Source organism: Acomys minous (genome assembly GCF_964271855.1).
Source record: "Acomys minous genome assembly, chromosome: 1".
Classification (NCBI taxonomy): Eukaryota; Metazoa; Chordata; class Mammalia; order Rodentia; family Muridae; genus Acomys; species Acomys minous.
Window position 1 is genome coordinate 19,255,841 of NC_140483.1, and position 24,400 is coordinate 19,280,240.

Below are 24,400 nucleotides of genomic sequence, written 5' to 3' on the forward strand. Positions count from 1 at the left end.
CTGGATCTGCAGACAGCAGGAGACTGTGTGTCACACTGGGCTTAGCCTGAGCGTATGAAACATCAGTGCCCACCACCACAGTGAGACACTTCCTCCAACAAGGCCACACCTACTCTAAAAAGGCCGTATCTCCTAATAGTGCCACTTTCTATGAGCCAAGCAGTCACACACATATGGGGCCATGGGTCTACAGGGACTATACCTACTCAAACCACCATAGTCCCCAGCCAGGCATGTGGCTCTACCCTGTAATATTAGCACCTGGAGACTAAAGCAAGCAAGATGATTGCCTATTAAGAACAAGCTGAGCTACAAACTGAGTTCAAATCCAGCTTGGCTTATAAAGTGTGATAAAGAAAAAGAAGGAAGAGAGAGAAATAGGGGAAATGGAAGAAGAAGCAGGAGGAGGAAGAGGAGGAGGAGGAGATCTAAATAGTTCCCTGCTGATATAGTTACATGATTTTGGTTGTTGTTTTGATTTTTTGGGGGGAGGGCGTGACCTTTCCTTGAATTACTGCCTTCAGACCATTTGCATTCAAAGTGATTATCTATATAAGTAGGTTAATATCTGCAAAGTTTGCTCTCCATTCTCTTTTGTTGCCATTGTCATTTCAATTCAGTCATTTAAATGGTTGCATTTTATTTCCTGATCTTCAGTTACACTTATCCTTTATACATTGCTTGCTTGCCCTGGGATTTGTCGTATAGATCTGAACTAATCCAATTCCATCTTCAAATGACCTTATCTCATCACACTATTCTGCTTCTCAAATCTTTGAGGTACTTTATGCCAGGGTACTCCCAATTCTTCTCTGCTATTTTATTTATAGATATTTTCTAATATTCTATAGCACAGTGGTTCTCAACTTTCCTAGTGCTATGACTCTTTAATACAGATCTTTACTGTGTTGACCCCAACCATAAACTTATTCTCATTGCTACTTCATAATTGTACTTTTGCTACTGTTATAAGTCATAGTGTAAATATCTGTGTTTTCCAATAGCCTTATGGGACCCCAGTGAAAGGGTAATTTGACCCCCAAAAGGATGGCAACCAATAGGTTGAGAACCACTACTCTGATACAATTTTTTACTTTTATAACTTTTAACAATTATCTTTTTAGAGAAATTAAGAATAAAAATAAAACATTTTTACCTTAACTTTTTTCCCTAATATTTTCCTGTTTCTCTAAATATTCATGTTTCTGAATTGTTTATGTTTCTTCCTGAACAACTGTTTTTAAGATTTCTGGGAAAGTAGGCTGTCTTATTTCGTTTTGTGTAGTTATATCACAGAAGGCCAGGAACTGGACAGTTTGTAACAAATAAAGTTGAATGGTTTATAGTTCCAAGATTTAGAGGGTGGCTTTGGCTAACGCCTTTCTGCTATTTGGCCCTTATGAAAGAAGGAATAATGACATTAGCTCATTCACACATGTGGAGCCCTTGTGAACTAAATACCTCTTAAAGGTCCAACCTCCCAATAATGCCATTGAAGAGTTTTGGAGGGAACAGACTCCATAGCAAGGGCCACAGTAATTTGTGCCCTCCGTTGTTCATTAGAGGGTGCACTCCTTCCTCCTCCACTGATGAACAATGCTGTCACCAAACACTGAGTGACATTTAGCTTGGGGTATTCTGTGAGTTTCACTGACTTGTGCTTTGGTCTGCCTTGTGTATGTTAGGGAGTTCTTAGCTATTTTTATGTTTGTTTCTCCAATCTGTCTCTTCAGGCTTCTTGATATTTCAGTTAGTTATGCTACAGCTTTTGATGTTACCCATAAATTCTTGGGTGCCTCATTCTATTTTCCCTCCCTTTCAGCATTCTTTTTTCTCTCCTTGGGTTTCAGTATGGGGAGACTTCGATGACCTGTCTTCAAGCTCCTGTGCTCTACTAATGAGCCCAGCGAGATGCTTGTCAGTTTCGGTGCAGTGATTTTTATGTATGGCATTTCTTTTTGATTCTTTCTTACAGTGTTTTTCACAGAGCACCCCCCCCACAACACCCTGCTTACATTATTCATCTATTTGTATGTATTCTCACTAGGGATTCTAATAAAAAATTACACGCCTTGTGATTATTTTACTTAAAATTGCCCATCCTGTATCCTGTCTCAGGAAGTGAGGCCTTCCGAGTGGAGGGCTATGGTAATCTGCTTCATAGCTGTTCTATGTTCAACACTTGTTTAGATAAAGATGGCAGTGTCATCTAGCTGCTTTACAATTTTGATTTTTGTATGTTCCTTTGACTTTGGACTTCTCTATACTCCACGTCAGACAGTCTGTCTTATAGGTTTTTAACCAATAATCAAGAGCAAGAATGATCCTGTCTTCCCTGTCTTCCCACGAGTATATATGTATTGTCTCTCTATTCTAGACTTCCTCTCTCCACTGCATAACAACATCTCAAAACTGTCTCTGCTTTTTGATTTTCCTTCTTCTATTGCTGGGACAAGTCCATTAGAGCTTGGAGCGAATGTATCTTTCTACTCATTGTTGTGGTGAAGACTGTGGATACATTTCACACTGATTATGATCTTAACAAAAAATATTTCAGCCAAGTGCGGTGACACATGCCTTTAATCCCAGTACATGGGAGGCAGAAGCAGGCAAATTTCTGTGAGTTTGAGGCCAGCCTGGTCCACACAGAGAATTCTAGGACAGCAAATGCTATGTAGTGAGACCTTGTCTCAAACAAAACAAAACAAAACAAAACAAAAACAAATATTTCTCATTTTTTCCTTCCTCCTCTCAGAGAGTTGATTTTCTAGGATTTTGGCCTTGAACATCTGGTGAGAGTCCTGAAAGTATACCCCAGGAAATTATGCCCACCACCCACACTATGTGTTCTCTAGTCTCATAGTAGGCCATAGGCAGTCTCAAGCTCTTAAGCAAATGACTTCATTAGTGTTCCTACTGTCATATGCATGGATTAGAATCTAGAGGCCACCTGCTATGATCTCCAGGTTCTGTGTCCCCCCAAAGAAGAAAAAAATGGACTGAATAATAGCAATAGAAACAGGACCAATTTATTAAGAAGTAGAAAGGCCTGCCGAAGATAGGAATGGGACAGAGAGGACAGAACAGTGTGAGGCACAAAGGCTCTGAACCACAGGGGTCTTGTTCTTTCTAGGTTATCTGCACTGGCCCCGCCTTCTCCATCCTTTGGAAATCCTGTCTTCATCTTTCTCTGCCATTGCTGTTGTTGTTGTTTCCCCATATGTCACTAATGATGCCTCTGGAATCTCCCTCTTCCCCATCTTCTCCTACATCACTCCCACCCTATGGACCTAACAGCTCCTGCTCCAAATAACCAGTTCCCGGTAGTGTCTCAGATGAAGCCTTCTGTGCCTATCGGGAGGAGTTGCCTCCATAGCCTTAATTTTCTGGTCCCCACAAAGGAACTGATTTTCAGCTTGAGCAGGTTTTTCTGGTTGCAAGGATGTGACTGACTGCTCTGAAAGTCTCTGACGTCTCAGGTGAAGAAAGAAGTCACTGCTCGCTTTTTGACACAAACTGTTTAACTGCACTGCAAATCTCTTACAGGAGAAGGCAGAGAATATGTCATGATCACTTTTGACATAAGCATACATAAAGCTAAGAACCTAAAGCAGACAGACAGTGAGTTATTATTTGATAGATGCAGCAAATGGATGCCTGGAGAGGTGAATAAATGGACACCTAGACATTAGTAATGCCTGTTTGAATCATTGCTAAAGCAAATAAAAGAAGAAGCTGGTGGTGTGGTGAGGTGTTGGGATGCTTGCATCTTTAACACCATCAATAACAAGGAAACAAAGAACACTAAGAACACTTAAGAAAACAAGAAAAGGGTCATTTTATCAAGTTCACCTTGGGAAACAAATTAAGCAAAGAGTGAGAATGACAAAGAGGAAAAAGGAGATTTCAGGGCATAGTTTCTTAAAATGTAGGTTATTACCTCATTCAGGGTTATAGAACTGAATGGGACGGGGGCCATACAATGTATGTCAACCATAAAAGGTTTTTGAATGCGCAGTGACTAAAAATTAATTCACATTCAAACACTCTGTGGTCCTGAGGTATTTTTTTCTGGTGATATTCATCCATGTCGCATCACAATGGCGATTTGCTTTTTCATTTTAAGGGCAAGCTCTAATAACTTAGACCAGGTTATCCTTGAACTCAATATTCCTCTTTGCTTAGCCTCCTGAATGCTTTTTTAGAACTCACAGTTCATTCTAATTCCTGGGAAAATATTATGTGTCCCAATAAGCATGGTGGTACACACTTGTAATCCTAGTGGTGGTGGCCAAAGAAAAAGAATCATATATTCACGGCCAGCCTGGGCTACATAGTGAGCCTCAGGGTTGATAGAAGACACCATCTCAAGGAAACTAACAATAACGACACACACATACATGGAGTTTCCTATTTAGCCATGTCTACTTTGACTCCCTTGGTTCTCTCTTTGGTCCTGTCACCCCTTGACACAGTCAGCTGAGCATGTCCTTCCTATCCTATCCTGAGCCAGGGGCTTATTCTTGTTGGCATCTTTCAATCATGCTTTGAAGAATGCGTCACTTTTGGAAACATTTTTTTTTTTTGCTACAACTACCATAGTCCTCTCTGGGTTTTCTTTCTCTTTTAGTGTTCTTTGCTGCCTAGGGTAAAACAGGCCTGTGCTAGTGCAGAGGCACCATGGCACCACCAGTGAACCCGGTTTGATCACATGGAGAAGTCAAGCAGAGTTGACTCGGCGGTGTTTGCTATGATGGAGAAGCCTAGTCTAGCACCAGCTTCCCATTTCCTTTTGAACTAGATGAAGTGGTACAGGCTGTGTCACTTCCTATCCACTAGCATCACTGTGGCCCTTGTATGAGGTGTGGATGTGCTATGTGGATAGCACACATCTTACTTGGTTACCATGGTGATCTTTAGATTTAGGGGTACCTCACTAACTTCATGCTCCAGAGGACACCAAGGCCCAGAGACTCGAAGTCTCTGGTTGGTGCTACACAGTACCTAAATAGAAAGCTGGATTTGACATCAGGTAGTATACTGCATACCTCCACACTCCACTCTTCTTACGGGAGATATGTACATGTGGTCAACACTTGGTGAATTTCTCAGTGCTAACTGAATATCTGATTCTGTTTTTTTTTTTTTTTTTTTTGTTTCTTTCAAGCATTTGTAGGATTTGAGTATGTATGTATCCACATGTTCAAATGTGTGGGAGCACAACCTTTGTGTAGGCATATAGAGGCCAGAGGTAGTTTTGGGGGTCTCTCCTGGATTGTTGTCCATCTTATATATTAAGACAGCATCTCTCCCTCAGTTCTTTGCGAATCGGATGACTCTAGTTATCAGCTTGTCTCAAGTATCCTTTGTCTCTGCCTTCTGAGCCCTGGGATGGCAAGTGACCTGTCATACCTTCGAGGCCTTTACTTGGGTCTTAGGGATCTGATCTCCTCTTTGTACTTACATAGCAAGAAATTTATGGGGCCACATCTCCAGCCCCAAACAGAATCTGCTTTGCAACACCTATTCCTTATACTTCAGTATCATTTTCTATTTACATTTTTAAAATCTATTTTTTTGTAGTTGGTTAAAAAACAAAAAACAATACTTGGGTTTTCTTTTCAATGTGGAAATGATGTGTTTTCAAAAGATGAAATCTCAAGTTTCTCCTTCCACTAACTTCTACTACTGAGAAAACAGACTTGCTTTAGAAAGTCCTAATTCAGTAACAGCCCAGTTCTATTTGGCGTTGTTTGAGAGTAAAATGTTCATATGCATAATTTTCCGAAATGTCTGACCTTACCTTTTATTATTAGGCAACTTGCCTCTATAAACACTTTAGAGTTTCCATTTCATTATTAGCCATCATAATTTTTCTTTACAATTATTTCTGACATACACCTGGATATATCCTAATTGCATTTAAGTCATATGTTGGGAATGACACAGCTGTATTTGGATTTGGTTTGTTTGTTTGTTTGTTTTTACAAATTTATTTAATTTTAACTATGTATGTATACACATGAAGGTATATGCAGCTGCTTTAATTGAAATGGAACAGAATTACATCACTTTTCCCCTCTCAGGTACCCTCCCTCCCACCCCTCCCATGTGTCTCTCTTCAAGTTGATAGCCTCTTTTTCTTCCATTATTGCTGTTACATAGAGATGTATTTCATACAGTACATCCACATAAAACCTAGGTAAAATTTTTTAATTAAAATATATAGAATCTACTGAGAATTATTGTTTTCTTGGCCCCAACACTTTTTTATCCTTATGAGATTATTTACTGTCTTTGAGAGGCTGCAGTGTTGAGTCTCTGGATAAGACTTGATTTTCAAGTTGGGCTATAAATATACAGCTCTTCACACAGAAGAACTCAGCCCTCTTTTATAATATGTTATTAATCCTTTTAACATTTGAAGTACTGTGGCAAAAAACAAATTAGTCTGTATAATGCTCTGCTTTTAAAGATGCTGCTAAGCTTCACCTCAGGGATTTGCGGTGAGGGAGGGATGAATGCCTGAGTTTGGCACAGCTGCTGCAGCTCTCCACATGGTGACAATTTGGGGCTGGCTTTCTCAGTGCACACCTCACTTGGGTATCCTAATGAGAAAAGAGACTAGGATGTTTTTGTTGATGTGTTGTTGAGCTTGAGCTTTGTGGGTGAGGTAAATATCACTCGTACATTAATTAATGACTAGTATGCCAAGAAGCATTGTGATGCTGAGTCATCCTCTGTGCCATCGTTAGTGAGGGCGGTCTTGGCTGGTTCCTCCTTAAATTCCTCTAATACTCCACGTGCACATTGTCAGTAGCCTTCTGGGGTCTTGTGAAGTTGAGGTGATGCTAGGATCTTAGGAGCAGTTGGATCATGGAATCATGTAGCTCCATGGCTACCATTAAGTATCTTGAGGCCACGCCCTCTAACACTAAGATATCTTACTAGCATTTATGCCTGTAATATCAATATTAACTTTGCTCACTACACAGCATTTCCTATCTAATCCTTGTAGAAGTATTTTGAAAATACAATGTGACCATTAATATTGGAAAAACTGAGCAAGCCTCTCATAATCACAACATAATATACTTTGGCCCTTTCACCCTATTTGGGATGAGCTGATTTGAATTCTTGTGTATCTGTCACATATTGGTTATATGGCTTCATTTTTCCATAACCCTAAGTCAAACACAAAATTCACCCCAGATTTTTCACCTATTATTTAAAAGCTTCATGGTGGAAATTATGTCAGTAATCTCACACTTTCTTACCATTTGACCAAAGACATGGCAATCATTTTATAAGCCTTGTTGGAAGGCCAGTCATCTTAACAATTAAAGCAAATGGTCTAACCTTGCCTTGACCTAGAAAGTACATACCAGTGAGGAAGAAACTAGTTTATAATCTTATAAAAGGGGATTCCCATCAATAGAACTCTACTGATTTAAAGGCATGATAAAAATAGTCCAGAAGAAGTTCTGAGCCAAGCATGTCTAGAGAATCCTTCAACAGGGAGTAAAATGAGACCATATATAGTCAAATCAAATAAAAATAAGCTGTTGTTCCTCAAGGGAAGATAGGAGTTCACTGATAGCTTTCTTAACAGAAAGCACCTACTAAGGCCTATTTATACTAGTTTTACATGAAGAATAGCCTGCAAGTCCAACGTATGGCCAGCAATGTTCCTGGCATGAGTAGATGCAAGGAATTAAGCTAACACTCTCTGGTCTCTGGCGTTGCTCACTGCAGGCTCCGTGTTAACTTTCACTACATTTTTCTAAGATTCATCAAGACTTTCGCCCCCAACTGCCTTTTATGTTTCTTTGTTGTTTGCTGTTTGCTTTGCTTTGCTTATTGAGTCACCTAACATCCCAGGCTTAGAGTTGGGAAGCAATTTACTCTCTTTCTATACCTCCGTTTTTCCTGTCTCTGTGCTCTGCAATCATCTGCGTGGCTGGCAAGTATGCTGACACTATTTCCCAGAACACAGAGTCTAAGGCCAAAGACTAGCAATGATTGTCAGAAGATAAGTGAGCCACCTGTAAGTTCACAGCTCAGCGCTTGCTGCCAAAGGCACGAAAGAACTCTGAAGTTGACCAAAGCTGTAGGCACTCTGGTCATTGTTATGGCCCAGCTGTCCTCAAAAATCCTCTTGCATTTCAATTTGATGGACAACCCAAAAATAATGAGGGGAGAGGATTGCTGCCATTTAGAAGAGTCAGCTTCCTTCAAGCAGCCCTGTCAGAGGCAAATGTAAAGCAGTGGCGTGCCAGGGGAGTGCCTTGGAAAGTTGTAAGACCCGTTCTGTATCTAAGCCGCAGAAGTGTAATGGTCCTGTGTATCCTGCAGCTCCTATGCAAAGATACTGGTCTAACTCCACTGCATATATTTGTATGTAATTGTCCCATGAGCCTTACAAAGTATGTTTATTATCTTTACCAACAGATGTAGGAAATACCAAGAGTTTAAGAAACATGATAAAAATATGTTTATCTAAAATCTTTGGTTTTTTTCCTAAGTCCACGTGGACTCTAGAATTTTAACTAGAATGTGTAGATACTCAGCGTGAAGCTTTAGACTTTGAAATGGGAGGTTATATGCGCACGCGCGCACACACACACACACACACACACACACACACACACACACACACACACCTTTGTAGAGAAAGACTGTTCTATACAACAGGGACTTGTTAGGGAGGATATTAAAAATTTGGCACAAGAGTGTGCTGAAAGAGAACGAATGCTATTCTTCTGTAAACAACAACAACAACAGCAACAACAACAACAAATTCCAGTAACCATGAAGGGATTTCATGTGGTGTTCTATTTTGCTTTGCTCCCTTGGAACAGTGGAAGCTCTCCATTTGGGAACGTTAATGGCTGCCCACGGCTACTTCTTTCCCATCTCCGATCACGTCCTCACACTCAAGGATGATGGTACCTTCTACCGATTTCAAGTAAGTAGAAACACAGATGTTCTTTCTTCATAAATCAGAAAGCTTGCACTTTGGTCCTGTGTGTTTACAGAACTTTTGGGAACTACTACATTGTTTTCTTAGCTTCACGTGGAAACATCAGAAGCAATCATCAAGATGAGGAACTGTGGTGGCTGACTTGTGTAAAGATTGAAGTGATGATTTAATATAAGAAAAAAATGTGAGGAAAATTCTGTCAAGGAAACAGGGCAGACTGCAGTGGTAAATTGCATCTAGAAAGCAGGAAGTTGAGAGATGTAACTAAACCTATACTTGCACCTGTGATCCATAACCAACCTTGGTCCCGGCAAACTCTCAAAATACTTACGAAGTATTGACAATTGGCAGGTCCACTGTCTATATGGATCAATCTCTTCTTGTTTTTAAGGGAGCATCTTTACTATTGCAGGATTACATTTTTATATAGCCTTAATTTTTAGGAAAGCTTTCCACATAAAAGTAAAGTTTAAGACTAACAAAAATTAAGACTTACGAAAATTAAAAAGTCCATCATTATAATCAATATGATAAATAAAAACCCCAGTGTACAAAAGCAAAACAGAATATGGCTGGCGCTCTCTTGAAAACTTATCTAATTTAAATATTTTTCCATAAAACAAAAGGGTTCATGGCCCTAGGTTAATGATAATGTATTGAATTAGCCATTTTTGAAAATCTTTTTCTCTATTCTTGACCTTTCCAGAAAGAAATTTGTGGGCAGACAATTTTGAATGTTCTAATCATGTTTGTAAGTCGTGACTAAAGTTGCAATGCACCACTGCACATCCAGAGAAAAGAAGGGAATTTTAAAGAGTTTTAGGGCAAACTGAGGGAATGAAAGCAAGTGGCATATTTGTTACATACCCACACAGTTTAGGCAGAGGCTATCAAGCTGAACATGCTGGTAAATATATATTATGCAAATCTATTAAAATTGTGTTATTAATGTTTATCATTAAATGTTACATTCTTAATAATACATCTACCTTTGTAGTGATACCTAGAGATGACAGATTGATTAATCCCATAACAAAGTAAAAAGAATCAACAGCAGAGTCAGAGTGAGCTAAACTTCTGCCTGTAAAGTCTAGCAAGGAGCTGTCAGTCAGTGTTTGAACAACTCAAATAGCAGAAAATACACAAGGATTCACAAAGGAGTTGTTTTTCCATTTTCATGCTTGTTCCAAGCAGCAGAAATATTTTTGAGTTGAATTGAAATTCACCTCCTTTGAAGGAATTAATAACACAACAAAACAACCAATGGGTCAAATTTCCAATGCCTCCTGTGAGTCATATAGATTCCAAACATCACCAAGAACATAAGGAAGATACAGGGCATGCATTTGACATAAACAGAACCATAACCTAATTTTATCGATGTGATGCAATGGCTATTTAATATTCTGAGTACATTTAAAATTGTGATTTTTGGATTTATGCAGACTTTAAACTCTCTTTGCTTGCTATAACTGAGATCTAAGGCCTGACGTGATTCCCTGGGCAGGGTTCACATCCCTTTCATGGCTTTAGTACATACATGTATTATGCATCTAAAGGCTAGTGAGTATCAGCTAGAAGGATTGGAGTGAGTTCCTTAGAAGCAAAGATGGCTAACTCTGAAACAGAGCCACTCACGCACTAACATTCCCTAAAGTCGATAACCACAGGAATGGATAATAAAGAAAAAGCTACGGGACTTTGTATTCTCTTATCATGTCTATTGGTACAAGTCAAAAAAAATTTTACTGAGAAAAATCTTCCAATATTAGAGGAAAATATTGGTTTTATAGCATTGTCCTGCATTATTCCAAGATAAAATTCTATATTTATAGTCATATGATTCTCACTGAACACATGATAAAAAATAAAGTGAAAATTTAAGGGTAGATATGAGAACTAAAAGTGTCTATCTAGCCGTATGTCTAGAATAATATAGTCTAAAGCTAATAAATATTCTTATAGATGAATGCACACACACACACACACACACACACACATACACACACACACACATCAAAAATGAAGCAACCTCAAGTAATCAGCACTCCCTCTGAGAGGTTTCGTGAAAGCAGAGCCCTGCATGAAAGCCGACTTTAGCTACTCCTTCCCTATGGCTTTACTGGACTCCTAGTCCAATTTAATTTCTAAGAAATCAAACCTTCAAAGTTCCGTCTCCCGCAGAGTTAAGTGTGATTGGAGAAGATGAGAGTGTTCCATATACATCTTCACCTCCCTCTTAATATGGTGGTCCTATCTCTTTTTCTTCCAAACTCCCACTGCGATTTTGTTCATATGTGCACAGAACTATTAGTAGCCTTCTTTATTGTGCTGAAGTAATTTCAAAGAAGTAGAGGGTAGGTCAAGATCCTCTGGTGGTCTCAGACGTTGGGAAAAAAAGCCCTCTCTTAAGGATTGAATCAGCCCCCCCCCCCCCCGCACAGCACCCCTTTCTACATCTTTGCAAGTCAATCTGCTAGAAAGTAAAATTATCAGGCAATCAGAAACTGCCCAAAATATGCCTACTGCAATAAACGATCAGTATAATTAGTTAATGCATATAATCAACCCGCTACACATGCGTCTACAGCCTGTGTTCCTCTGAGTTGCTGTGTCATCCCCATTTTGGAGAATGGAGTTTCTTATACAGATCTATGGTCACCATGAGTCTTTGTGCTAGGTCTGAAAAATCCTAAAAAACATAGTTTTAATTATGTTAATAAGGTTTTTTATTGAAGATCATATTTCCTTTTTTATTTCAACCAGTGTACTTCCAGAACTTTACAGAGTGAGAATTCTGCCTATTGTTAATCGCATCAAAGATATTATTAGCTTAGAAAATGATCTCTGGGTCATACCATTTAACTATCCTTATGAAATAATGCTTTTATAAGGAAAAGTCAAAGGTCACTGTCATCTAGTTGAATCATGTTGAAAGCTACATTACATAATTAACAGATCCCAGCAAATAATTTGCAAATCTCAGGGAATGATTATGTCACATAAACTTTTGAATCTATGAGAAGCAGTGTTTGAGATGTGATGCACAGGAAGAAGTCACCATATTTAAACACGGTTCATTCCAAATCTTGCCGAACATAATATTCTGCTGTCGGCTCTCTCTGAGGCTGAAATTGAAGTTTCTGTTTGGAGAATGCAGTCATATCCTTTAACCTGATGTCTGTTGGTGGGAGATGGTGGGAAATGATCACCATTTTATAACCCTGCTGGTACTCAGCAAATCTGAAGGCTGAAATTTGCTTAACACATGTAGATGAGAGCCTTATTAAGTCTCACTGGGAGCTTTCTCTGCATTTAAAATGTATGTTATCAGGATGATAGTCTACATAGCCACTGAAGATAAACACAGACTGTAAACCAGAGAAGGTCTACTAAATATTTATGTGTCTAACCAAGACTTCCCTTTTTTCTTTCTGTAGACACCCTATTTTTGGCCATCAAATTGTTGGGAGCCAGAAAATACAGACTATGGTCAGTGCTTTGTCTTTTCCTTAATTTGTCTTGTCCGTAGCCACTTACATGTCCATGTAACAAGTGCATGAGTTGTGTTGCTCTTATTAATGAGGAAGCCACAGTTCTAAGTATAGATCGACTCTGATAACACTGAGTTTATGTGTAAATTCACCTGGCTAGTCTCAGACTGGATGGCAGCTCCCTCTACAGTAGAATGCTCTCTTTGTCTATTAAAGAGAAGCTCTAGTGATATTAGGGTGCCATAAACAAGTCTCAAGTGGCCACCGTTGATTGTTCATAGCATCCTATGTAGCTAGAAGGAAAGACAAATGGTTCCCAGAGTCTTGGTTCTCCTTCAGCTTTCCCAGGAATCTGTAGAGTTTTGAAAAAAAAATTTCTGACTCCCCAAACCGGCCCCTTGCTCCTAGTTAGCTAGTAGTCATTGTAGAGATAAGAGTGTATTGAGTTACCGCAGAGTGGTCAGGAGCTATAGAAGGTGTCCAAACATATAAACAGGAAAAAAAAATACTTTACAGAATACCATCAGATTAACATTGAAGCTAGAGCATTCAAATGCCCATTCCTCATCTTCTGCTCACAGTCCTCAACAATGAAGCCCTTATACCAAGTTAAGAAACAACTGCTGATGTGTTCATCAGAGTTGGAGCTTTCTGACAAATGTGAGACCATGTGTAGGGGCCGACCCACAGGGCATATGCCATTTCAGTAGAGGCAACGCCTCCCGGAGAAAGATCTGACTCCAATGGCTATTATGACAAAAGGCCAAATATATGCTTTGGTGGGGGGATACAGGACACACTTTTGAGTCTCTAGCAGCTACTTCTCAAATGTGGACAGTGATCTTGACCTTGTGAAGTGGTTGAAATAGTTCATACTAACACACATAAGGAGATTGGCATCGTTCCTGTTTTGGTCTCACTAAACATGAACTAGAGTGTCTTTTCCTCCTCCTCATTGTTGCCCACCAATACCCAATGTCTCTACTCCCTGTTGTAGAGAGAATTTGCATTCTTGGTGTTTCTCTTTTCTGACCTTTGCCTTTTTCATATGGTCATTAGAGTGATCACGATTGTAGAACATGTCTATTTACATATAAGTAGATTGATGTCTCCATGGTGTGCGTGAGGAAAAGCCATGGTCTCCATAGAGAACCACTTACAGAACACGCTTCATTCATAGTGGTCATTCATCATGTCTAACATCATTCAGCTTTACACTGACCATTACTGGCATCCACATTAAAGGGAAGCATATTCTGAACTGTTTCCCAATGCTCAGACAGCCTACTTGTAAACTAACAGTAAGCAGATTATTAAATTATGCTACTAGTTTTTCCCCTGATGATGTATATCCTAGTTTGTTTTGTAGCTAGATTACTTGGATCTCTGTAAGAACATTCAGTTATCCATATATTCTGAGATGCAAACAAATTACACCACCAATTTCAATTATTCAGTCTTTTATTTTCCACTGATATTTGCTTAAAATATACTGTTTAAAAACCCCTTATTTAAAAGAATATTCATGATATGGCATATTTGGGCTGTGGAGTCTAAAGTATTGTATTCTTTAATCTAAAGCTGTATTCTTTAAGACAACTTTGGGGCATGGAAGCACAAAAAGTATTTGTACTGTTTTATTTTAACTTCATTGTTTGAGATAGAAGTTATTGCATTATTTTGTGTTAACTTTATTGCTTGAGATAGAGTCTCTCTAACTAGCCCAAGTTGACCTTAGATTTATAAACTCAGCATCCCTGAATGCTGAGATTAAAAAGCAGACATTGCTATGTGAAACTGTAAAGGACATTTAAAAGTTTCTCTCACTTTCTTGTTATCTTAGCCTCCTTTTCCATCTTCAACTTTACTTAGCCTCTATGTGGAACACAAACCTCTGTAGATCAGTCCATATGGAAAATCACACTTTCATAGTTATCTTGGTACTACATTGCATTTAACAACTAAAATAAGCCAATATGGACCACATCTATATGAACTCCATTCTTGGAAAATAAAGGTGGGTGGTAATTTGCATATTGTTTGTGGAAATACAAAATTATTTACAAACCAAACCCATTACAGCAGAATTGAGAATGTGTTTCTATGGATACATTTGCATCATTCAGAGAGTCCTGGGCTGGCAGTGAGGGCTGGAGGCCAATGCCTGAGGAAGCATAGGACAACTTTGGTGAGAAATGGATGGTGCCAGGAGTGGCAAACAGAAACAGATACCAAAGACAGGGTTTTTTCCTGGCATCTTTGGTTATATGTATTGCACATGAAGAGTACAGGAAAACATTTCAATGGTTGAATATTCAAAGTCCAGATAGGGTTTTTTTTTTCATTCTACATAGACAAGATATTCAAGCTTGCATATTCAAGCTTCACATTCAACATGGAACCTAATTTATTGTATGTAGGTTAGTCTCAAATTGGAGATCCACCTGTGGCAGGCTTCTGATTTATAGGATTCTAAGCATATATCACCATATCCAGCTAACTACAATTTTAACCCTAAGAAATAGAACTTCTCCATAAGGACAAGAGTCCCTAATTGACTCAATTAATTTAGCCCATTCACATTCTAGCCCAGCTTTATATATATATATATATATATATATATATATATATATATATATATATATATATTTCATTGTGGACTTTTAAATAATATTTTCCTGTTTTAAATAGTATATTCAAATATTGTTGACCTTGATTACTGAGAACGTTGTTTTCTCTGACGATGTTAATGAAGCTGGTGATACATTTGGTTATTGGGCCATCTTAGAAAACACACATGACCATCTGGATGAGCCTGGCACCAAAGCCTGACTTGAAGAACCTAGACATAGCTAAAAGAAAAAAAAAAGGAATACTTAATATGGAGGAGCTGTGATGTAGAGAGGAGAGAGCTTTCTGGTGTGCTTCTGAAAACAACACATGCCACTGGCAAAAAGAAATATCAGATTCTCCTATAAGGCCCATCTACCAACAAAAAGTGTTTCAAATCTCACATTACTGTTACCTGAGAAGACAATGACGTGTGTCTCAGTACATATGCAGTGAAGTGCTGCCATTGCTTTAGGAGGCTTTCGGAACTACACAGAGAGATTATGTTTGGGGACACTGAGCAACCATACGAGACCAACTTCTGCTTACCAAAACCATGCTAAAGCAAGATAAGATGTAAGGCAGAGCTAACTCATTTTCCTTACAAAGTAATAGGGAGCCAGCCAAAACAAAGCATTCTTACTGGCACATCAAGCAACGATACCTTGCATTAAGTAATAGTTTTTTCTTAATGAACAGATTCAAAAGCGGTATGTTACCTTTGCTAGAAAGCTTAACGTGTTCAAACATCTGTGCTTAAGAGAGGGATGACTGGAAACTTATGGACTAATTTAAAAGAGTCTCAAAGAAGGCAGATAAACAAAAGTGAATTGATAGTCTATAAGATTTCAAAACTGTTGATCAAGTCTTGAATAGCTGACAACAGCGCCTGAGATACACTAATGTATTAATAATTATATTGTCTAAGGCATTGAGATAGTGAGAGCTCAAGATGCTGGGGAAAGGGAAAATATATTTTTAAAAATTAGAAATTATTCTTAATTTATTATATTGTAATGTTTTCAAGTAGCTCTATCCAATTACCAAAAACAATAGTTTTTAAATGAGACATTAACTGATACTTATTATATTAACGATTATCATTTTTGAAATGCTTTGAGCATTCACCATTCTACTTTACATTCTCAATCCATGGTCATTTGCTTTTAATATCCATCAATGCTGTGTGTACTTAGAAAGCCAGGTGTTAGTGGTTCCTACAGCTATATTCTAGTGAGCAGAGTTTTAAAAATTAATAGACTTCAGTCACCACTGATCCAATGGATTTTAAAAGGATAATAGCAGAGTATTATCCTTTTAAGCATAAAGACAGATAGATTAAAAGTAAAGTAATGGGTAAATATAGGTCATGGTACAGTAAGTGAAATAAGTCTACAGTAGATATCTGAATCACTATTCTATTGGGATGAAGGGACACCAGGATCAAGGCAACTCTTATAAAAGAAGATATTTAATTGGTAACTTCCTTACCATTTCAGAGTTAGTCCATTATTATCATGGTGGGTAGTATGGCAGCACTCATGGTGCTAGATCAGTTGCTCAGGGTTATATCCTGATTCACAGGCCGAGAGAGAGAACTGGGCTTGGCATGTAGTTTTGAGTCTCCAAAGCCTACCCCCAGTGCCACATGTCCTCCAACAAGGCCACACCTCCCAGTCCTTCTCAAATAATGCCACTCCATGATGACTAAGCATTCAAGTACATGAGCCTATAGGGACCATTTTAAATCAAACCACTGCAGTTGACAAATTAATTTCAGGAAAAGTGGAAGAACAGTTAAAGCATAGACGATTTTTTTTTTTTTTTAGGGCATAAGACTGTTCTTTGTGGGATTAGAAAGAGAGATAAATGTGATTGTACGTTTGTGAAAATTTACAAAATGTTCAACCCAAAGGATGAACCATTGTCCCAACTAAAGATTTACACATTGTTAATTAATGTATATGCAGTAGCTCTAACTTAACCGATGCACCATACTAATGTAAGATGTTAATTTCCCAGGCAGATGGTAATGGCATTACATAATATAAAGCTGCGACTTCCACTCAACTCTCCATAAACCTTAGAGAATTCTAAAAGTGATTTTCTGGAATTAGAATATGTCTAAGTATAGGGCTTTGTTTGTCCTCTTTGGTGCTCTCGTGTTTCCTGGTTCCACAGCTGCCTGTGCTAGTTTCTAGAGTGGCCGTAAGAAGGCATCACAGACCTGAGTGACTTCAGTAACAGAAACTTGTTCTCATAAATAAGTGGCGGGCGTCCTCCACAGAGGGATTAAAACACAAGTTTGGCTTCTTCTGAATCTGGTTTTCAGAAATTTTACTGTATCTCAGAGGGCTGTCTCTTTGGACAGGTGCATCTCTGCCACATTTTCCTACAAAGGCACCAATCTTCTTGGATTAGGGCCCCACCCTTAGCAGCCTATGCACCCTTTGTTGTTTCTGTAGTGGCCTTACCTCCCAGGAAAGTCAAGGTTTGAGATTAATGACCAGTAGAGGCTCAGTACATGGATTTGGGAAGGGGTCTCCAGTGCAGCTAAGACGGTCTATCACTGGTTTTAAAAATGTTTATTCTTTGCTTAAAAGTAGTTTCCGGTTTGTTTTTATCTTCTCCTTATGTCACTGAATATTATTTAGATTTTTTTACTTTGATTCAGCTTTGTGGAAGTATGACTTATCATTTAAAGCTCCCTGATTGATCATTCCTGTCTTGTCTACTGGTAAATCCATAAAGTATTTTTATTAGCTTTTTTACTTAGTACATTTTTTTGATCATTGCATCTATGTTACTCTTGTTTCTCGCTCTACCCACTCTAACTCTTCCCATGTCTCACTTTCTAATGTACAGTCAATAATAATAATAATAATAATAATAATAATAACAATAATATTTGATACAATAATTATTATATGTAGACACACAAATTAATTTATTGCTTGATTGCTTGACTGAGTTATGCTGAGGGCAAAGTGCAATTTCTCCTATCCCCATTGGCATATCAACTGGTATCATTACTCTGGCTTCACATTTCTTGATTTTTCTTTTGATTTTTTTCCTAGAATTTTCATCTCTCTGTTTGCATTTCTCACCTGTTCTTGCATACTACTTGCTTTTTCTATGAAAATATGTGTGTTTTAATCGTAGTTGTCTTTAGTTTTATGTCTTAAGGGTGTCACCTCTTGTGTGTTTGAATAACATCCACATACAGGCTTTGTTCAACACGATTTGTCCTTCACACGCCTTGAGATTTTCTACTGAAAACAGAACATGCTGTACTAACTAGCAGAAGGGGAGAATCTGCTCATCGTTAGTGTGAAAGATTCTGCTTTGGGACTCGGAGGTTACTCTTCCACTTTCTGTAACCCTGGGTTTCGTAGACCAGACCCTCCTTCCTTGTTTTATCTGTCTCCCTTTGCTTCCTTGAGGTTCTTTCTTCTTATACAATGTCTGACACGTATACACTTTCTTTCACTCACACTCCCCTGCTGTTACATAGGGGACCTATTGGTACCTGGTAAGGTGCAAGCGTTAAGCTGCACATGCAAGCTTACAGCAAGGACTCAAACTTACACTGATGCTGGAAAATAGCCATCTCAACTGTAGGTTTGGGCTTTTTGACTTTATTTTAGACTTACGTATACTAAGAAGACCAGAGGAGGGGAGGGTACGGCATCCCCTCTATATACCTCAGGCATTTAACTCAGACATTGTTAAAGGCAGAACTCTCAGGGGGTATTTTTAGAATGCTTGATTTCCCCTCCCTTTGTTAGCAGTATGAGGGAATTTTTCTTCCATCCTCTACATAGACCATCATAGAATCTCTGTGATTAAAATTGAGAACGATATTGTAGCCCTCTTATGACTTCTCCCCGACCCCAAAGGAGATATAAGAGTCTCTCATTTGTCCAGAAGGGACAATCAGGCTATTGGAGTTGCAGCTTGAATATTCCTGTCTCTGAGTTAGCATCCCCAGGCTGCTATTTTAAGTCACAATTCTCTGGACAGTCCTGTCTGTCCCTCCAGAAGCAGCGCTGATGATCTGTCTCCTGACACCAGTCTCTGAGTGAGATAAAAGTTGGTTTGACCCTTTGTTCATCCTTTTATACTGTGAGGGTTGATGGGAGTAAAGACATCCAAGCTCCCCACTTGATGCTCCATTAAAGAAAACAAAAGAAAACAAAAACAACAACAAATCCGAAGCATGCCTAGAATTTTTTCCTTTTTTTTTTTTTTTTAAGTTTCTATCTATCTTTTTATTTACTCATGTGGTTGTTTCCTAATATTTGAGAGCAGAGGAATTTGGCCATTTCTTTTCTCTGCATTTTTCTTTTCTGCGGATGTTAGAGATGGTCTGAGATTCAACCATTAGCATCAGGAAGACTGCCCTTGCTACTAAAACCGTGCAGACAAGTGCATCTTTTGGGAAAAATGCAAACAAAACATTTTCCAAGGGACAAATGTTGAAGAGGAAAAATAAAGCTTTATTCACTGACCACAGTGATTAACTGGCTCTCAGCTCTTGAAGTTCAGGGGACACAGCTATCACACAGGAACAATGGGAACCTGTGGTAGCTTATCAAAGAGGACACGTACCTGAGCCTTTCTGAAACTAAGTAGAGATCTTCCGGGGATTTCCTTCGGCTCCTTCCTTCCAAGCTCTTCTGTTGCCATGTGTGGTGCTTGACAAATTTCCTGAGCTTAGCAGTTAATTTAGGTCATGGAACCCTAGTTTACAAGTCTAAGACATGCCTCAGTGAGCAACAGGTCCATACCCAATGCTGATTAGAATCTGGCCCAAAGGCTAAGGTAGCCAATAAGGAAGACACGAAATGCACACCGTGGGGCCAAACTTTTGCATCTCATTCCAGTCGTCATCAGACATCATGGCTCAAAGGTAGAGTCAGGGTTTGCAATGAAAGTGAGGCGGCTTTCAAGTAACTTAGGCAACTTAAAAAAAAACTCTCTGATTTGAAGACATTTTGATCACCTACTATAGTAGGGGGATCTTCTAATTTTTGGAAGGAGTGGGCTGTCATATGTCTGTCTTTATATGAAGTAAAAATTTTAATTATTGCATTCTTTTGCTTTTGCGTGTTATAAAAGGTAATTTTAGCATTACAATTCATTTTATAAAATAAATATTTATCATGCACTAATAAATTATGTTTAAGTATGAAAAATATAATAAGCTCCTCCTTAAGAAAAGGGTGGCATGTTCTTATAATATAATAGTAAAATTTTACTCATTGTCAAGACTATTAAAAGGAACTAAAATATTTATTCTATGTGAAGAATGTAAGTTATATTTGCAAATTCTTCCTAATGGGAGTTTTTGACATTTCACAGAACTTCTTGATGAAAAATACAGTTGCAAAATTGTCTGTCTAGGTTTTAGGGTTTTATTTTCCAAATATTTAAGTACTTGGTCACTGTCTTATTCAAATAGCTACATATAAGGATATGTGAAGGAGAGATAAACCTGTTTTCATTATGATCCCAAGTGTGGGATTGGAATGGTCTTGTGAGAGAACAGGTGATGTTTATCCACTAGATGACTGACCACCTCATGCGGGAGCTTGATTGTTGCCAGCTGAAAAGATCCTGTGAACAGACTCTGGGAGGAGATATATAAATGAGCCCAAAACTGGAGGCGGGGCTTTTTGGAGACTAGGGATAGTTTTGGCTGTTCCTCGCTCTACTTTGAGATGCTCCTAGAGAGAAGCACTCAAGGGAAGGCTTCGGGGCTCCGGCTCCTGTTGAGGTTCTGGGTTCTGCTTGCTCCAGGTTCCAGCAGAAGAAATTCTACTGATTACACCAGGAGAATCGTTCCTCGGAACTGATGTCCTTACAGTTTTGTTATTCCATTCGGTAATCCTCTTTTCCAATTGTTTTGGTTAGTCGGGTTATAAGTGATGTACGCTCGGTTAATAAGTTGTAATAAAATATATTGGTTAAGAAAATTGAGCGTACAGGTATGTATACATTAGACTATTACAGAAACACATAAATGGATTGCCCATAGGCCTTTCCACACTACACAAGTAGTTATCCAAATGGGAAGTGAACTGTTCTCAAGTGCGATATCAATAAAATAAACATTTAAATCCCATCAGTGTTTGGCGTGTGCTCTCAGTCCATAATCTGATCTCTAGAGGTGCATTTAGTTGTAATGAAAGCTTAGGAGCATCTAACTGTTTGTTGTTCTGTATAAGAAACCAGCTCCCTGACTTGACATGATAGTACCTGATGACCTGTCTAATTGGGCTCCTTCCTTACTTTCCTGATGATTATGTCTTTTTACTTCAAATTATCTGTAAAGCTATGAAAAGAGGAAGAAATACATTTTTATTTTATAGTAATATACATTTAGTTCTTAAATATCTAACTAGTATCTATGTTACTTTTTTCTTTTTATCATTATTTATTTATTTATTAAGTAAGAAAATAGAAGTGATTTTTAACTATAAATTCTTGGTGTTTTTTCAAGCCAATTGAGCTTGGGAATATAACTTAGGCTACAAGTAAACACTATAAATAAACTCTTCAAGATATACATTAAAGTTTGAAGTCCAGTATCTATTTGTACTTATGGAGATAAATTAACTTAATTTTCTATTTCTCATAATTTTCCGTAATGTCTGATTTTTAATGGTTACTTCTGATTATCTAACTACATTTTAACTAATAGCATAGCAAGTGCTTGAATCATTTCGTAACTTTCACTGGACATTTAAAAATATTATCTAATTTTATCTGTCACAGAAAACCTTTAAAATGTTACTAGCCATGCTCTACAGATGACAAACAGCTATGAGTCAGATGTGTTGAACTATCCATTAATATTAATCAAAGGGCAGGCTCGGGCTAGTAACCCAGGGTTTCTGCTTACGTCACTCCATCAGACAAGCCTTTTACTCATGTTTCACTGGGCCAGAGTGTTTCTCAGCTAGATTGCACACCCATGTAGAGTGGATAAGAAATTTAGAGAGATGAAACTTTGGAGGAGTTGATAAAAAAAGAAATAAGGCGATGAATTGCTCGAACTAATATTCAAATATTTGTCAACAAAGTGAAAAACAGAAAAGAAGAGGGAAAGAAAGAACAAGGAAGTGGAAGATGGATTTTAAGGGGGTGGTTAATTCCTAAAAGATGGCATTAAGCTCCATATGGAAGAATGCCAAGCATTCAGTAAATAAGCTTGAGGTTGACAGGGAGAACAACATAGCACATGCATGGCACACATGTTAGCTTCTTGCCCAGGATAAGGGAGGAATGAGCAAAGAGATTCCTACCAGGCAGTCTGCTCAGATATTTTTCTAACAATAATTTGGCTTAGAACTGAGTTTTATACTCTTCTAACTATGACATGTTTATGTCAACACAAATACTATAGTTCATGGCCTTTCCATTAAGGTTTAGATAGAAGAGGAAATGACCATAACAATAAGGTGGCAGGGTACAGAAACATACACTAAGATAAAAGATGAATCTGCTTCACAATGGCGGATATAGGGACTCACATGGCCTTGTCCCTCTGTGAACTAAGAAGAAGTTACAGTTCAGCAATGCAATTTATACATAGATGCCTCTCAATTAATGTATCGCAAACTTAATTGAGACGAAATGAACATTGCTTTTCAATACAAAGCTACAAACATTATTCTCTGAAAAACAAGCCAGAGTGACACTTCTCAGCAGGCATACAATATCCTCTGGGAAGACTGATGGAACCCCATTTGCAACTTTGTGGTATTGCCAAATGGGATGAAGTAGAAGCCGCAGTTGGCTTTAATAGCCACCTAGTTTCACTTTGTGCATTCCAATCATTGTTTACTCGCCCCTGTTTCATGTAAACTGAGGGAGACGATTGCAATGTGAGGACACTTTATAGTCCAGAGCGGTGACTTCTCTGTAGATCATGCTTTAAAATTCATGGATTCCAGGTTTCTGTGGATTAACAAACTTTCCCAAGCCAAGTTCCTTGGGTGAGCCAAGTATACTACCCTTTCTTATGAATTATTGAGTCAAAATAGCAAGGACTCTTTTTGAGCACCAATACAATGGACATAATTCTGACTAATTCATGGCAAGGGTCCATGAGTTAATTAATGGCAAATGAAAATATTTTGATTTGGGTAGAGCTTTTACCTAACAAATAAAGAAATGAAAAGGGCACAGGAGACTTAGAAAATATCTATGTCCAAGCAAAATTCTCCTTTGTGTCACTGTAGGCTCTTAAACAAAAGCAAAACACAGAGTCAGCCTGTCACTCACTTACTTCCGCAAGCTGGCAACTACAGGGAACATTCTGATGTCTGTTAAAGCTTTAGTGAAGGAAAATTATTCTTAATTGTGGCCACAGTAAAAACAAAGACCATTCTGATTTAAAAGGGAGACATTTGAACACCGTATTTTTGTTCAAGTGATTTGCCAGAAAAGCGAGTCTTTAGTTAAATGGCCATAGTTAAAAGGCCACTCAAATGTCCATGTTCAACTTGTGCTTGAGCAAACCAAGAGTGGAGAAAAGGTGCTGTTTTGTGTCTGCATTGTTTTGAGTGAAAGGAAATTTACACTGGTTTCACACTAAGAAGGAAAAACAATATGAGGTCCCTGGCAAGATTTTGAATGAAAGGTTCCCCTGGCCTTCATAGGCTCATATATGTTAATGCTTGGTGCCCAGTTGGTGGAACTGTTTGCAAAGGATTAAAAGGGGTAGCTTGGCTGGAGGAGGTGTGTCACTGGGGGCATGCTTTGAAATGTCAAAAGTTTGTGTCATCGCCGAGGCCACTTTTTTCCTATCTGCCTTTGCTGGTGGACCAGAATTTGTTCTCAGCTACTGTTCTAGTGCCATGCCTGCCTTTCCACTGCCATGCTCCCGATGCCTGTGATGCCGAGAGAACCTGCCTTTCTCTATCCATAAGAGTCAGAGCTGCAGAACACCTGAGAAATCCTTCCATTTGGCCATCTCCCTGAGGCAGCTGAGATTCAAAGAGCTGTAGGAAAGGCCACCTAGCTAAGGTGGCCACATTAAGAAGACATTGAAAAATAAGACACTTGGAAAGAAACCTAGATCTGTCTCTACTTTGCAGGACATTCAATAAAGATTTTTCTAAAACTGACTAAATAATTACAATTTTTTAGGCTATTAAGTATTCCAGGTATGCTGCTTCATTGTGTTTGTAGCATTTGTTGTTACTGAATGCTCTCTGTTGAGCTCCTGGCTCCTTTGATGGTCCAGCTTATGCTTTCTTGTTAAGTCTGTGGTGTCAAATTCTTGTCAAAGAGCTTTCTCCGA

At 38.5% G+C, this 24,400-nt stretch overlaps 1 protein-coding gene across 4 annotated transcripts in view; it reads left to right on the forward strand.

Moving 5' to 3' along the window:
- RGS7 (regulator of G protein signaling 7) overlaps positions 1-24,400 on the forward strand; it is a 379,817-nt gene that overhangs the window by 292,648 nt on the left and 62,769 nt on the right. For all 4 annotated transcript variants that reach the window (XM_084792712.1, XM_084792714.1, XM_084792715.1 and 1 more), the window contains exons 5-6: positions 8,862-8,968; positions 12,424-12,475. In XM_084792712.1, the coding sequence (XP_084648838.1) occupies positions 8,862-8,968; positions 12,424-12,475 (159 nt within the window). The remainder of the gene's footprint in view (positions 1-8,861; positions 8,969-12,423; positions 12,476-24,400) is intronic.